Here is a 17,994-nt window from a genome sequence, read left to right on the forward strand (position 1 = left end):
TCAAGAGTCTTGGGGCTCTTTGTGTGTGTGCTTGGAGCAAGTCATTTGTCAGTTCTGGGCCTCAGCTAAAGGAATTGGACTAGATGACATTTAAGGCCCTTCCCAGCCTCTAAACCTATGGTTCTATAGTACCTGTATGTTCACATAACACCTTATTTGTTGAATTGTTCTCTCTTGAAGAGCAACTAATTAATTTCCAGCTCCTCCCCTCACTCCCAACCTTTTTTTGCTATCACAATATTTATTGTTAGAAATATTCTGGTATACATGAAAGCACTTCTGTCTTTTAACTCCTTGTTGAATATGCCCAATAATGGGATTAATGTACGATTTTTAAAAAATATAATTCTAAATTATTTCCTAGGATGGCTAGAACCAACTTGTTATTTCACCAAAAGAACACTCATGTGTCTGCCTTCCCACTGAAGGTTTCTGACATGATCTCAGCTATGTGCAGAGAGAAGGAAGAGAGAAAAATATTGCAGCAGTTCAGGTGAGAGGTAATGAGGGTCCGACATGAGGGTGATGGCAAAAGAAGTAAACAGACTTGAAAGCTATCACAGAGAAGTGGGCTCAACAAAATTTGGCAAATGACTGTGGAAGATAGAAGACTGGGTCTAAGTCAATGACAGACCCCTATCAACCAGAGCAGCTACATGGCCCAGAGGAAAGAGTGCAGGGCCAGGAGTCAAGGAAGACCTAAGCTAAAATCCAGTCCCAGATCCTTACTAGTTGAGTGACCCTGGACAAGTCATTTAACCTGTCTGCCTCAATTTTCTCATCTGCAAAGCTGGTGATCATAACTTCAACTACCTCACAGGGTTGTTGTGAGGAGCAATGAGAAAATATTCATAAGGCACACAGTGCCTAGCACACAGGAGGCAATTGATGAATGATTGTTCTCTTTCCCCACTTCAGGCATCTAAAATGTTGACTGGGATCACTAGTGATTTTTAAGAACAGTTTAAGAACAAGCTAAGGCAAATATTTATTTCACAGACTGGAAAACAGGCTCTGAGAGGTAAGAGTCTAAGCCAGATGTTTTGCTCCCAAGTCTTGAGCTTTGTCTACTGTATCCCACTGCCACTCACACCTTTCTAACTCTGACACAGGAGAGAACAGCAGGGGTGGCAGGGATACTGTGGACTGAAGCTAAGGGAGCCTGGAGGCCTAAACACTAGCACCAGTCTTGCTGTGGGTCCCTGGCAAAGTTACTGTGCCTCTGGTCTCGGTTTCCTCATCTATAAAATGAAGGGTTGAACATCCCTCCCAGTTGCTGATTCTAGGATTCTAGGAAATTCTGAGGACGAGAGATACGATGAAGGCATTGAGATAACAACATAATCTTTAGCTGGAGTCAAGTTCATCTTCTGAGAACTGGTAAAATAGAGCAATAATGAGGAATAATCCCATAGATCAATTAATGTAAATCTATTGATGTAGCCATGCTGATGCCCTGCAGCTCTTGTCCATGTGCCCCTAGCATCAGGTCATCTACAAACAGGAGGATATGGAGAATCCCTCTCTTGGTTTCTGGGCTAGGTCTCTTCAGCAAGTGACAAACACTTTTTTCCCCCCTATTTTGGAGGGCAATTGGGGTTAAGTGACTTGCCCAAGGTCACATGGCTAGTTTTTGTGTTAAGTGTCTGAGGTCGAATTTGAACTCAGATCCTCCTGACTCCAGGGCCAGTGCTCTATTCACTGCGCCACCTAGCCACCCTTGACAAACACTTTTAGTGAGCATGCATTTGATATTAATTAATGATCAGATGACTAAACAAGATTTTTTTCTGTTGTTATAATTTCCAAGACATCCTGTATAATATTGATTCACACATAGGATATACCTTATTGGAAGATAGCCTGTAATAACTTGGTATATTGGCACTCCTAATGCATGTCACAGTCTTACAAAAAGTCAGCCTCCTAGCTGAGAAACATAATTCTCTACAGCCAATTATAACTCTATAGTCATAACTGCCAAACATGTTCTTCTCAGTCTTCAGATGATGCATTATGGGAAAAGTACAGCAGAGAAGGAAACACATATAATAGAAAAGTCATAAGACTGGCCTTCAACTCTGATCTCCACCACTAACTAGTTACATGATCCTGGGCTACCCAATTTAACTCTCTTGAGCTTCAGTTTCCTCATCTGTACCCACCTTACAGGGCCACTGTGAGGTTTGCATGGTTCACCTTCCAATTGAAGATCGTGGCCTTAGAAGGTAAAGGGCATATATGAGCAGTGAACAACCGACTACTTAGCCCCAAAGAGCAGGATTTAGAAAATGATGGCCTTCTAGCAAAGGGTTAAGTTCATAATGATGATGACAACTTGTATTTGTATAGAACTTTGCAATTAACCTATCCCTCCCAGTTCTAACATTGCTGATTCTAGGATTCTGGGAAATTCTGAGGACTTCACCTCCTCAACACCATAAAAATGTTGAGGTATAGGGTTTAGAGGTGCTCAAGACCCCAAAATACCAACATGTCAAGTCCTGCCGAATGAATTAGACTCAAGTCTTCTCTCAGCCAAAGAAAAGCAAAGTTTATTAAAAATTCGCCATAATGGGTAGACTCTTAAGGAGCCTCGGTATCTGTGACACTTGTACTGGACAAGTGGGCCAGAATCATCTGAACAGAGTGAATCTGCTCTAGAGCATTCTCCAGAGCTCTCACACCTCATGGAGACAAGATGGGGTCTTATATACAGAAAGTTTGTGGGAGGAATCTAGGGGTGGTCTAGAGGAGGAGTTTGGGGAGGGTCTTCAGGAGGAGTCAATGAGGTCAGACTCCAGCAATGAGTGATTAAGGGTGGGAAGTTGCTGGAGGCTACCTGGAGCCCCTGGAATTGAAGATCGGTCTTCAGTAGCAGAATGAAGCTACAATCAGTAGGGAATGGCTGAATGCATTGCTCAGATGTTAGCTAGACTTCTTTGGACAAACAGATAATCTCAAGCTGAATAGCAATGAATTTCAGAGCTGGAATCATTCATTCACCCTGAAACTCCACCTCTGTCGCTGTTACATAGGCAATCTTGATAATGGTGCCATACACATGCAGGACTTCCTAAGAACCTACCACAGGAGACCCACTAGGCTACTTTGTTGTTACATGGAACAACAAGGTCCACATAACACAGAGTATCAATGTTATCCATAGAGTAGTTGGAAAATTAACATATAATGCTTCTATTAAAGGCTAATGATTAACCCCGAGTTCAAGAACCAACCACCAAGAGGTTCCTGGAAAGCTGCCTGGATCTTGGTATGAAACATCCAGAAATAAGTATGGCACAGTGGCAATAGGAAACCCAAAGAGTGCACTGTGAGGCTTCCTATGGGAAATAATGCTCACAGAAAGTGGCTTTTAAAAACAGGAACAATGGAATAAACCAGCAAGAGCTTTTCCCAAGTTCTCTTCAGATTTATTATGTAACTTCTATTACTCTCCCTTTTGTAGATATAATACTACTTTCATCATGTTCATGAACTCTGACATTCCTTTATCTGATCATAATCTGATGTCTTTCCACTTCTTCCTCTGCCTTGTGACTCTAAATCCTGTTCCTCATCTTCTCCTTGACCTCTAATTCCTCCACCCCTCAGTTTTTCCCCAAGTATTGGGAAACCAGAGAAGCCAAGAGTTGTGGTAGCTGTGGGAGTGGAAAACTGGGGCTGGATCGAGATGCTTTGAAGGTAAAAATGGTAGGATTTGGCAACTGACTGGATATGTATGGGGAGGGAGAATGAGGAGCTGAGGATAATGTCAAGATTACAATCCTGAGAGAATGGAAAAATGGTGGTATCTTGACAGAAATAGAGGAGTCTGGGAGAGGAGAGACTCGTCTAGGGAGGAAAAGATGATAGTTAAGTTCCAGACTGTGAGTCTGACATTTCTAAGTCATCAGTTTGAAATGTCTAATGGGCAACTGAAGATGAAGTAAAAGCAAAACACAAACAGGATGAGATTGAAATCTATGAAGGAGAGTTCTGAAGTTAGATCCACAGATTTGAGTTACCAGCCATTCTCTCTACCAGTGATAAAATTCAACAGAAATGATCAATTCAGAAAGCCTTACAAGTCAAGCTAAACAGGGCTATGGCTAGTAGGTGATTAATAAATATTTATTGGATAAATGACTGATTAAATTATATTAATTCTAGAAATATGAACATGGATTTAAAAAATACTCTCTGACTAAGAAGGACAGGGCAAAGGGAACAGATAAAGTTACTTTTCTAAGTCTAATAGCTACAGTTAATAAGAAGAGCCTAATTTCCTTTTAAGTATAAATTTCTCAGTAGTAGCATTTTTATCTTAAATAGTCGACTACTCTCCAACCTAGGTGCAGGGGAAAGGCTACCTTCTCTCCATATACCCCATCCTTTAGGACCTGTAAAACAGTCTTTGGGTTTTTGTCTGTTTCAATTTTCCTTTTCAGTTCTGGGGGCAGTCAGAGGAGTCCCAGGACCTGGGAGTTCAAGCCATGGTGACCTTAGAGGCAGGATCCCATACTGGATGTTGCTGCCAACCAAGTAGGGCTTTGGACTTGGAATTTGGTGGGACTATGCCAAATAAGAATTAAGTTTAGCTGTTAAACTAATTCCCTTCCCCTCCCCAGAGACTGAGTTGGTGGGAGGACTACACCCCTTATGGTTTCTATACTTTTAAAGTAAATATTCCTTTGTGAAAGGTAATTTGACTATTAAGTAATTAAATGGAACTAGAGTGCTGGGGACCTCTCTCAAACTGAGAAAACATTATTGGTGGTGAGCTGATAGCAGTCATTAGATACCATCAAACCCTCTGGAAGGTACCAAAGAACTCTGAGGGAAGGGTGAAATAGAATGTACTTGATCTTTGATCAGGGTGGGGATGGGCAGGGGGAGAGTAATCACTTTATATAATTTGCAATTTTTTTGGAGGGTGGTTTTGCTGTTAAAAGATAACTATGAAGTTCTAGGGTCAACTGAAGTGTTTTTTTTTAAAAAAAAGGTCTGTTCTCATCTTGTAAGTCCATTTGCACATATAAATAAATTGGTTTGGGTGAAGAATTAAAAAGACAATTATTTCCTGTTTCTGCCACCGCTACTTACCTTTACTTCCTTTTCAATATAGTCATTCAACAGTATATCTGGTTCAACTCGATCAGGCAGAGATAGCACCACAGTATGAAGAGGGCGTCTTTCTGTGACCTTCTCATGGGCCTTCTTATCCCGACCTTTTTCTCCTTTAAGGAAAACTCGCTTAAATGGAGACACAATTCCAGGCTGTTGGAAAAAAGATAGCACTTCTTGGCTTTTTGACACTTAAAATTATTTTGTTACAGATAAGATTAATGAATAAATAACCCAAACCAACACTAAGGGGTTCCCTAGTCAAGTATAAACAGGCAACCACTGGGCTACTGGCAAAAAAAATGTTGAGTCTATAGGGAACATAACACTGACTTTTGGTCTTAAGCATACAGAGTGCTAAGATTAAATGCGGCGCTGTCAGTGATGCCTTCTGGGTTAATAAAAAGGCCTCATTATTCATTTGTCTGTTTGTGCCTTTTGTAAATCAACAACCAGTTATTTTATTTTATTTTTTTGCCTTTTGGAGGGCAATTGGGGTTAAGTAACTTGCCCAAGGTTACACGGCTAGTTCTTTTGTGTGGGTGTTAAGTGGCTGAGGCTGGAACTGAACTCGGGTCTTCCTGACTCCGGGGCCAGGGCTTTACTCACTGCGCCACCTAGCCGCCCCAAGTTATTTTCAAAGTATAAGAAATGTTAGCTGGCAAGAAGAAGATGGAAAAAAAGTTAGTTTTTTCCTGGAAGATCAAGAATATTACTCTATCCACTTCTCATCTATTTCATTTAGGAGATGTTGGGAAGACAGAGTGTGACATATAGCACACCTATGGCAATTATTTGAAAATTAACAGAATGTACCAAGGATGAGACTTCATTCTCACTCCACATTCATTATCTAAATAAGCATTTGGCTCTCTAAACATAATTGTGAATGTTGCCTAAGGGGATTAAAAAAAATAAATACAACATTGCAGAACAGTATTCTCATTCATTCTCAATGCTACTACAAATGGAAAAAAAGTTGATCAAATAGAGCATTTTACCATTAGAAAAACACAAGAAATTTGAATTAACCTGACAAGGAATGCATCTCATAAAGTACTTCTTTTCCTTCTATAATGCTCCCTCTTGAAGATCTCATCAACTCCAATTCAATTGCCATTTCTATGCATATTATATATACTACACTCACATGTGAGATATATAGCTATAGATCTACATAGAGATCCAATCCCATCTCACTAACTGCTTACTGGATACTTCAAACCGGATATTCCACAGGCATTTCAAACTTAGTAAGTCTAAAACAGAACTCACTATCTCTTCTCCCAAAACGTCCTTTCTTCTGAATCTCCTTATTACTGCTGAAAGCACCACTATTCTTCAAATCACCGCTTCTCAACTTTGGTGTAATCCTCAATTCCTCATTCACCCCCAAATATCCAATCAGTTGCCTCATCTTGTTTTAATTTCCCTATCTCTCACATATGTCTCCCTGTCTTCATTCACATAGGCCACCCTGAGTACTTTATAATAAACTCCAGCAGCGCCTTAATATTTCTAGTATTATTATTCTAGTATATAAACTCCTCTTTTGGCAATTAAAGTTCATCACAATCCGACTCAAACCTACCATTCCAGTCTTTTGACATGTTGCTCTCCTCCATGCAATCTCTGTTCTAGCCATAATGGATTTCCTACTGTTCCTCATACACTACATCTTCCATCTCTGTGCTTCTGCATTAGCTGTCCCCTATGCCTGGAAGGCTCTTTTTCCTTACCCTACACTGTTGGACCCTGGTTTCCTTTCATACTCAGGACTAGCTTATCTTGCACAAAACTTTTTCCTGGCCCCCAACTACTAGTGCAGCTCTCCTCTAAGGTTAACTTGTAAGTAATATCTCCAAGAGAAAAGTAAAAAGTCCTCTTTCTGACCCTGGCCTCTTCCTACTTTTCCAGTCTTCTCTACACTTACAAACACCATCTGATCCAGTTACACTGGCCTACGTGTTGTTCTGTGAATACAGCACTCTCCTTTCAGGCTCTATGTCCTTGAACTAGCCATTCCTCATGTCTAGATGTTCTCCTTCCTCACTTTCATCTCTTTTCTGGCTTCCTTCAAGTCTCAGCTCAAATCCTAACTTCTACAAGAGGCTTTTTCTGGTCCCTCCCCAGCTGCTAGTACCTTCCCCTCTCAGATTATAACCACTTTATATATCTTCTCTCTATCCATTTAGGTAATTTTTATCTTTCACTGTGGCCCAGTCAGTGTTCAGTAAATGTTTTCTGATTGGTTTGTACATGTTGTTTCCCTATTACTGTAGAATTTAAATGTGAGGGCAGGGGCAATTTTGTTTTTGTCTTTGTATTCCTGTTGCCTGGCACACAGTAGATGCTTAATAAATACTCTGTGGGATAACCAACTGAATAACCATCTCTAATAATTTTGCACAAAAGAAATTATGAATCAACAAATTAAAAAACATTCCTTAGGTGCTGATATAACAGAAGAATTTATATTTTACTGAGACACTTTGGCTAGTGTTCCACAAGTGGCTCCTACTATACACATATCCCCCATAACTCTTTGAATTCTTCATCCAGGTGGCATCTATTCATCTCTAGATGAATCCCCATGGAGATTCCTACTTTTCCCTTTGTAAAAGCTCCCCCTAGCTCAAAAGATGAAACTGTCTCCTACTTTACTAAGAGCAAGGCATCTATTGTGTGCTATTCCCTCCTCTTCACCCTGGTTTCAATTTCTCAGGTGTTTAAGAATTAAGATATTATGTATCTGGGGTCCCCATCCAAATACAGCTACATTGGAGATATCTTATCACACATGGTAATTCTTATAAATGGCACTCAGAAGACCACGTTAAATGGTGATGGTCAGGTAAAAACAGCTTCTCTCACCTACAATTTCTCTACTCAATCAACCAGTGAATCAACATTTACTAATGTTGATTCAAGCAATTTATTTATTTATTTTTTTAAAGCAATCAGGGTTAAGTAACTTGCTCAAGGTTACACGGCCAGTTATTTCTGGGTGTGGTGCTAAGTATCTGAGCCCAGATTTGAACCCCATGTCATCCCGACACTGGAGCCAGTATTCTTACTTTGCTGAACCACCTGGCCGCCCCAATTCAAGCAATTTATTAAGCACCTACGATGTATCAGGCGTTATGCTAAGCACTAGGAACACAAAAAGAGGCAAAAGGCAGGTCCTGTCCTCAAGGAGTTCACAATCTAAAGCTACTTCTTTTGGGGGGAGGGCAATTGTAGTAAAGTGACTTGCCCAAGGTCACACGGCTAGTTTTTTGTTAAGTGTCTGAGGCCGGATTTGAACTCAGGTCCTCTTGACTGGTTTCAAGGCCAGTGGTCTATTCACTGCTCCACCTAGCCAAGTTCACAATCTAAAGGACTCTTTCTCCTGTTCAATCTCTTTAAGACAGACTTGGAGCTATAATAGATATAGTGACAGCTTTAAAGGCCTTACACAGAGAATTCATTAGCAGTGCAAACACCCTACACCAATATCAGAATAGTCAAAATTGTCTCATTTAAACACTAAGGTCATCTCTCAAAATCAGGCAGTATTATTACTAGGCTCAGAGAAGCCAGAAAATACCCAATAAAGTATATGTAGGGAACTTCTTTAAACGTTTCACTATGATTGACAAATGAGCAAAAAGCTTCCAATTAAAAATTCTGCCACTACCTTTGAGGTTTGCCTGAGGTTCTCCATCTTTAACTAGAAAAATGGTAGTAGAGTACCTAGTGGGTGTTCTCATGAAGACGCTCACTGTGCTCTTAAGGCCTGTGACTATTACATTACAGCTGGCCTTTAAAAGCATAGTGTATGACTTCAAGTGAACCGCTATTAGCCTTCGCCAGATCCCTGGCTACAGAACTAATTCCATGTGGAAACAAAGAGAAGACATTGTTTCATATTTTATCCAAAATTACAGGTTTGTGTTGCTAGTAGTAAGGGGACCAAATGTCTTGCTCAGGTTGCTCTACTGGAGATGGAAGTTGTCCCTGAGACCTATTCATTTCCAGAAAGTTCTACTCAGTTAACATTTATTACACACAAACCATGGTGCTAGGCACCAGGGGCATAAAAACAAAAATGAAAATAACCCCACGCCTTAAGAAGTTTATATTTTACTGTGAAGAAACAACACTCACACACGTCAATATAAAATATTTACAAAGTAATGGGGGGGAGGCAGTGTTTGTTGGGGAATTCAGGAAAGATTTAGGGTACTTTAGAGAGAAACTAGTTATTGAATTTAGCTTAGACAAGAGTTAGGGATGCCAAGAGGTGGGAGGAAAGGCAGGGGAGCAGTTTGTTCACATGCTGTCTCCTCCTTTAGACTTGGAGCTCTGGAGGGCAGGGACTCATTTCGCCTTTCTTTGTTTTCCTAGCACAGTGACTGCGGGCATGGGGGCAAGCTTGTGCAAAGCCCGGAAGATAGTCTGGAAGAGCTTTAATTGCTAAATACAGGGTTTTGTTTACATGCCACATGACAGTGGCCTTAAACTGGTTAGTACATATCTGCTTGGCCATAACCAACTCAGTCTATGGTACAAAGGCTATTTTACAAGTCTAGGATAACAAACAATCTGGTACTTGAGTTTTTGTTTTTAAACTTGAGGGTCATCATGTATTTGGGATAGAGGATTTTATGAAAATCAAGCTCCTAATGGAGCTAATCATTTTACTTAATTATCTCATGACAAATGATTTGAATTTCAAGATAATTTATTTAGGAGGGAACCTGAAAAAAATCCAGCACTTAGTAGTGGGATGTATTACAGGGGTGTGCTGGAGCCAGATCTAACCAGCATTTACAACCAAGGAATTTGTCAAACACTACAAGCCGGGGAATAATTTATTGTTTTGTTGACTGTCTAGACTTAAGGAAGCTATGCAGAAAATGTTTACGTACATTTACACTTAAAAGGCATCATATGGGATATATTTTTTTGTTTCTTTCTGAAGAGCTAGTTAAATATTTACCAGTATATCAATGGCTATAACCTGTGAGGGTCATGGTGATACTAAACCATAAGGAGAAAGCTAGAAAGCTTTATAGAGTTTGTATACACAGCTCTGTAATTTGGTCTTTATTTTAGGTAGCAAATATACTTTTCTCCTACCCACCACCTTCCAGACTATTGGGGGAGGGTGACTCCCTTTATTATAAACTTCCTCAAATAGCTGCTTCAATGATAGATCTGGCCATTTAAGAGGAGAATTTTTCATGTTCATAAAATTGCAGCTTTTTAAAAAAGGCATATTCTTTTTGCCTAACATCATGAGTTAATTCCAAGAAAACAGTTTTAGAAGAAATATAGGAAGAAATTCCACAGAAACAATGTATTAAGTGTACCAGATGAGTGGCAAGTTGAACAGTATATCATAGGGGTCTCTAAAGGGTTTGGATGTTAACTGAAATTACTTGGTGAAGGCAAATTCATTTATTTATTTATTGCCTTTTGGAGGGCAATTGGGGTTAAGTAACTTGCCCAAGGTTACACAGCTAGTTTTTTGTGTGGGTGTTAAGTGTCTGAGGCCAGAACGGAACTCTGGTCTTCCTGACTCCTGGGCCAGGGCTTTAATCACTGCGCCACCTAGCCACCCCTGAAGGCAAATTTATACAGGGGCTATCTCTTTATCAGGTATTCCCAATATTGGATATAGGCCATTTCTGGAAATAGTTTATTGATACTGTTTGCTAAAGGGTGAAATCTGACAAAGCTTGCACTGATCTGCTCTTGCTTTACTTCCTATTCAGACATTAGTGAAACTCCTAAGGCAACTGAGGAGATTCAAAGAAAAGTAAGCTGCCCTGAGGCAATTAGTATATGTCATCAGTACATATTTAATTGCAAAATGATGAGAATCATAATGACTAATATTTATAAAATGCTTCAAGACAATTCATATATATTTGTAAAACATAAGTGTAAAGGAGTTGCCCCCTTCATCCATGAATTATATAATAATTTCAATGTTGCAATGCTTAAACTACACTTCCCAAGTTTCTTAGACTGCCACAATATTTTTTATAAGGCTTTAGTAAGATAATTTCCCTTCTTCCTATCAGGGCTGTCACCCTATTAGAGGAGAACAGATTAATCTGACGAGTTACTCTTTATACAAGATATCTTTATTCAATCATTCATTCCTTCAAATTACTGCTCCCAAGGAAATTACAATTTGTTCCCTATTAGACAATCTTTAGCTGGTCGATTACTATACAGTCAACAAGCATTTATTAACTGCTTACTATGTTCAAGGGACAGCTAGGTGGCACAGATGATTGAGTGCCAGTCTGGGGTCAGGAAGATACCTTCCTGAGCTCAAATTTAGCCTCAGACACATACTAGCTATGTCACCCTGGGCAAATCACTTAGCCTTGTTTGCTTCAGCTCCTCATCTGTAAAATGAGCTGGAGAAGAAAATGGTACACTACTCCAGCACTTTGCCAAGAAAAGCCCAAACGGGGTCATGAAGAGTTGAACATAACTGAAAAACAACTGAATATGTGCCAGGTACTCTCCAAGTGCCATGGATACAAGGAAAGGTGGTCCCTGCCTGTCCTCAAAGATCTTATATTCAAATAAAGGAGACAACATTTAAGCAGCTATGAACATAGCAAATACATGGAGTGTAAATGGAAAGCTATCTCAGAGAGAATGGGCAGCAGCTGGAGGGGCTGGGAAAGGGCTCCTGCAGAATGTAGGATTTTAGCTACGTCTTGATTGTTGTGTTTTTCCTTCATTTTCAAAGAGGGCCATGGCATCAGGGAAGTGATGACAGGACTTGCAGTTGACTTTGATTTGAGTGAAGGAGGGCTCTGCAAGGTCACCAGCCTTACTTTCTCCTCCAGAGCCATCTGGATCCAGTGACCAGATATTCATCAGGATGACTGGAGACAACCCAGTATGCAATGGGAGACCCTGGCCCTTTTAGGCTAAGGCCATTTCACATACTCACTTAGAGTGAGGTAATGCCCATTCATTGAATAGGCCTATTTAAGAAGTGAGTTCAGGGTAGCTAGGTGGCACAGTGAATGTAACACCAGCCCTGAAGTCAGAAGAACCTGAGTTTAAATCTGGCCTCAGACACTTGACACTTAACTAGCTGTGTGACTTTGGGTAAGTGACTTCACCCCAATTGTGCCTGGCCTCCCCCCCAACAAAAAAGGTAGGAAAAAAAAGAAGTGAATGAAGGGATGGCCCCTTTAATTAGAAAAAAAGAAAGAAAATCAATTTGGGAGAAGACCCTCAGGGTTTTGAAGGAATCAAGGGAAATCAGGAGGTGAGGAGATGACAATTTCAGGTATGGGGGGGTGAGGGTGGGGGATAGTCAGTGAAAATGCATGGAATTGAGATATATAGTGTTATATGGAAGGAACAACAAGAACTCCAGTGTTGCTGGATCACTTGGAAGGGAGAAAAGTATAACAAGATTGGAAAGATATAAAGAAATCTGCCAGAGGAATTTATAGCTGATCATGGAGGTAACATGAACAACTGGGGGTTATAGAACAGGGCAGGAAGACAGACCTGTGCTTTAAGGAAATCATTCTCAGAGCTGTGTGGAGAGGATGGTTTGGAGTGAAGAAGACATCTGGTGCAGGAAGACCAAGCGACTTTTGAGTTCTCAAAGGCTATGCCAGCAGAGCACAAATTTCTGGCAGTCATGAAGGAAAGGCTTGTACTCTAGGGTATTTCTGAGGACCTGGTTACATTGTGACTCAGCATGAGGAGGCTTACTATTAGGCAATGCATTTTTCAAGTACGACAGTCCATGAAATGAAGAAGAATATAGGGTCAGATAGGTGGCGAAGTGAATAGAGCACTGGCCCTGGAGTCAGGAGGACCTGAGTTCAAATACGGCCTCAGACACTTAACACTTACTAGCCGTGTGACCTTGGGCAAGTCACTCAACCCCAATTGCCCTGCCTTCCCTCCTCCAAAAAAAGAAAAAAATATCAGAATATAAAATGGCCCTGAGTCCTAAGCAGTCCCTTACACACTAGCTGTGATAGTGGTAGGAGGTAGGGTTGAATGGAAAAAGGGAGAAAGAGGGCCAAGAATCACATGATTTTTAGACACCAATAAGCATTAATTCAATTACTGGTCCTCTAAATGCGAGAGCTTTGTCCTATGACCAATGATTCAGCATACAACTAGGGGGAACTGAACAACATCAATATTTACATTCTTGCTACAAATGAAAACAAAAGATAAAAGGAAGTTATAGTTAAATTAAAGGATGGTTCACAGGTTTTCTTTGGAGAGGTAAACAAAGGGTTGTTGGACTTGGTTACTTGGCTTCCCTTCAGTATCCCCAAAATTGCTGCTTCAAGTAGGACCCATCTTTTGTCTAGGTCTAGGTCTAGGCCAGAGGCTCTGCTCTTCCCAGCTTTTCTTTCAGAGCTGTTTGCACTTCCTCATAAAGTACATCCTTGGCTGTCTTGGTAGAGTCCACATGGGGATATAAAATGGGTAATTTTGAATACATTCAATTAAAAAGTTTTATACAAATAAAACCAATGTAGCCAAGACTAGAAGGAAAGTAGAAAATGGGGGGGGGGGAATTTATAGACAGTTTCTCAGATAAAGGTCTCCTATCTTGAATATATAAAGAAATGAGTCAAATTTAAGAATATGAGTCATTCCCCAATTGACAAATAGTTAAAGGATATGAACAAGGTTTTTAGAAGAAGAAATAAAAGCTATATATAGTCATGAGACAAAAATGCTCTAAATCATTATTGATTAGAGAAACACAAATTAAAAGAACTTTGGGGTACCACCTCACACCTATCAAGTTGGCTTAAATGATAGAAGGGGAAAATGACAAATATTGGAGGGGATGGGGAAAAACTGGGACATTAATACACTGTTTAGTGGAACTGTGAACTGATTCAACCATTTTGGAGAGTAATCCAGAATTATGCCTAAAGAGTTATAAAGCTTCAACCACCTTAGGTCTGTTTCTCAAGGCGATCAGGAATAAAAGGACAAGAATTTATATGTTCTAAAATATTTATAGCCATTCTCTTTGTGGTGGTAAAAAACTGGAAATTGAAGGGATGCCCATTAATTGGGGAATGGCTAAACAAGTTGTGGTATATAATTATGATGGAATACTACTATACTTTAAGAAATGATGAGTTAGTTGATTTTAGAAAAATATATAAAGACTTGTATGAAATAAGGAAAAGTAATCAGAAACCAGAAAACACTGTATACAGTAGCAACAATATCGTTCAAAGAATAATTGCAAACAACCAAGTTATTCTGAGTACTATAAATACTCAGATCATCTATAAAGGACCTATGAAGGAAGATGCTATCCAGCTACAGAGAAAGAACTGATAAACAGGAATATGCATAGTAAGGTTTTACATATATTTATAAATATGAATCAAATGGTAGCCTTATCTAATGCAGGGTGGGGAAGGAGACAATTTGAAACTTAAATTGTAACCAAAAAAATCAATTCTCATGGTTAGGTCAAGCTAATATAATAAAAATGACAATCTTACCTAAATTAATTTTACCTATTTAGTACCATACTAATCAAACTACCAAAAAATTATTTTATAGAGCTAGAAAAAATAGTAACAAAATTCATCTGGAAAAACAAAAAGTTCAGAATATCAAGGGAATTAATGAAAAGAAATGCTAGGTGGCCTACCCATACCAGATTTTAAACTGTATTATATAGTAGCAGTCATCAAAATTACTTGGTAATGGTTAAGGAAGAGAGTGGTAGATTAGTGGAATAGAACTGGTACTCAAGACACAGTAGTTACATGATAGTAATCTACTGTCTGATAAACCCAAAGACCCCAGATTTTGGGATAAGAACTCACTATTTGACAAAAACTGTTTGGAAAACAGCATGGCGGAAAATGGGCATAGACCAATATCTTAAACCACATACCAAAATAAAGTCTAAATAGGTTCACATTTAGATATAAAAGCTGATACTATAGGCAATCTGGGAGAACAAGGAATAGTTTACCTGTCAGATTTATGGAGAAGGGAAGAATTTATGACCAAACGAGATACAGAGCATTACAAAGTGCTAAATGGATAATTCTGATTACATTAAATTGAAAAGTGTTTGTACAAACAAAGCCAGTATGACCAAGATTAGGATGGAAGCAGAAAATTGGGAAAGAATTTTTACAACCAGTGTCTCTGATAAAGGCCTCATTTCTAAAACGTATAGAGAACTGAGTCAAATTCATAAAAAAAACAAGTCATTTCCCAATTGATAAACGGTCAAAGGATATGAACTGGCAGTTTTCAGATGAAGAAATTAAAGCTATCTATAGTCATAAAAAAATGCTTTAAATCACTATTGATTAGAGAGATGCAAATCAAAACAACTCTGAGGTACCATATCCTAGACTGGTTAACATAACAAAACAGGAAAATGCTAAATGCTAGAAAAGATGTTGGGGAAATTGAAACACTAATGCATTGTTGATTGTTGGTGGAATTTTGAACTGATTCAACCATTCTGGAGAGCAATTTGGAACTATGCCCAAAGGGTTATACAAATGTACATACCCTTTGAGCCAGCAATACCACTTCTAGGGTTGTATCCCAAAGAGATCATACAAGTGGAAAAAGGACCTGTTTGTACAAAAATATTTATAGCAATTCTTTGTGTGTGGTTGCAAAGAACTGGAAATTAAGGAAATGCTCATTAATTGGGGAATGGCTAAACAAATTGTGGTATATGAATGTAATGGAATACTATCGTGCCAAAAGACATGAGGAGCAGACGGACTTCATAATAACCTGGAGAGACTTAGATAAACTGATGCTGAGTGAGGGGAGTAGAACCAAGAGAACATTGTACACAATTATAGACATATCATATCTGTGATGACTGACTTTGACAGACTGGGCTCTTCTCAGCAATGCAAGGTTATAAGACAACTCCAAAAGACTCATGATGGAAAAGGCTATCTACATGCAGAGAAAGACTTACAAAGTCTGAATGCAGATTGTAGCAAACTTCTTACTCTCTCTTTTGTTTTGTTTCTTCTTTCTCATTATTCATTATGGTGGTTATAATTCTTCTTTACAATTTGACTGTTTAATGTGAAGGTGTATGTAGAACCTATATCAGACTGCATGCCACCATGAGGGGAGGGGAGAAGAGAAAATTTGGAACTCAAAAACTTGTGGAACTGAATACTGTAAACTAATAGTAAATAATTTTTTTCTTAAATGCAACCAAAAGAAAAAAAAAAGAGAGTGCATTATCTGCAATTGTTTTCACAGTGGTCTTTTTTGGAAATGTTTACTATGTAACGTAAAATTGATTAAATGTTCCATGAAATTTATTCTTGGATATAGGAAAATGAATGAATTAAAAATAACAAATTAAGCCCTTAATATGTGCCTGGGATTGTGCTAAGTACTGGGGATAAAAACACAAAAGTGAGACAGCACCTACCCTCAAGGAACTTACATTATTATTTTTATTGATGTCATTTTCTTTTATATTATTTATATTTCTCAATCTATCCTTTTCCCTCTCAGAGGGCCAGAGCAAAACAGCATGGTCTCTGGAGGTCCAACTGGAGAGTCCAAAGTCTAGTGGGAAGGTGAACAAAACAAAATACTCCAGAATGTTCTATTCTAATATCCCACCTTGGCATGGAGGTAATCCTCCATTCTTAATGCCAGTAGAGTAAAAGCCAGGTGGCACAATAGAAAGAGCATTGGGCCTGGAATTAAGAAGACCTGAGTTCAAATTTAGCCTCAGACACTAGTTGTGTGACCTTGAGTAAGTTGCTTAATTCTGCCTGCCCCACTTTCCTTAACTATAAAAGGAGGATAATCATAGCACCTATCTCCTAGGATTATTGTGAGGTTCAAATGAGATAAGTTGTTAGCACAGTATCTGGCACATAAAACATGTTTAGTAAATGCTTGTTCCCTTTCCCTTCCCCAGAGTACAAGTTCTGACAGATTTCATCATATTAGAAAGGCTTAGAAAGTAGTCCTGGCAACAAACTATGCCTGCTTTCTGAGGATAAGCCTTGCAAAGCACAGAGAGGATCTTCAACAGCAGACTGGCCACTTGGTGATGAATCATTTGGTCAAGGCAACCTGTGAAAAAAAGAAAAATACCAAATAGCCCTCAGGCCTATATGGTGGGTGCTTCCTACTACAATGATACAAGTAGGACAGAGACTAGAACTGTGATTTCATTGACAAAGATAGGTAAGCTCCATCTATTGATGCAGGAATGCACTTCCTCTGCAAGTTAAGATTTAAGAGAGTTACTTACGAGTACCGAGAGGTTAACCACTTCTCCAGGGTCACAGAGACAGCAAGCGTCCAAGGTAGGACTTGATATATGTCTTTGTGGCTCCAGGGCTGGTGGCTGTCTACACCAGATGACTAAGAATTACAGTGATCGAACATTCACTTGGCTATTAGTACTCTAAATGTGAGATACCTCCAGAAACCAGGGAACAGGTGGACATGTATCCCTTAAGAAAGTCAGTGACATAGAAGATCCATAAAAACAAGACATCCATAACACACTTTGTGGCAGGCAAAACCTGGAAGCCAAATGAGTACCTATCAATAGGAAAGTGGCTAAACAGACTGAGGTATATGAGTGTAATGGAATGATACCTTTAACAATCAACAATAATTACAATTTCAGACCAACATGAGAAGACTTATAATGAAGTGATGCTGAATGAACAAAGTTTAACTAAAAGAATAATATACACAATGACTACAATACAGTGATTGGTAACAATACTAAAAAGTTGCCAATCAAACTAGGGATGTGCTGCTAAATGCTGAACAACCAACTAGTACTTTTAGGTTTTCTTCATG

General features: G+C 39.2%; 1 protein-coding gene across 1 annotated transcript in view; it reads right to left on the reverse strand.

Moving 5' to 3' along the window:
* The window catches only part of CCM2 (CCM2 scaffold protein), a 129,369-nt gene that overhangs the window by 48,854 nt on the left and 62,521 nt on the right, over positions 1-17,994 (reverse strand). The window contains exon 2 of the mRNA XM_069095476.1: positions 5,107-5,280. Within this exon, the coding sequence (XP_068951577.1) occupies positions 5,107-5,280 (174 nt within the window). The remainder of the gene's footprint in view (positions 1-5,106; positions 5,281-17,994) is intronic.

Source organism: Petaurus breviceps, unplaced genomic scaffold, assembly GCF_028583685.1.
Source record: "Petaurus breviceps papuanus isolate PSGF00001 unplaced genomic scaffold, PetGlider_PUasm1.0 227, whole genome shotgun sequence".
In the NCBI taxonomy this organism is placed as follows: Eukaryota; Metazoa; Chordata; class Mammalia; order Diprotodontia; family Petauridae; genus Petaurus; species Petaurus breviceps.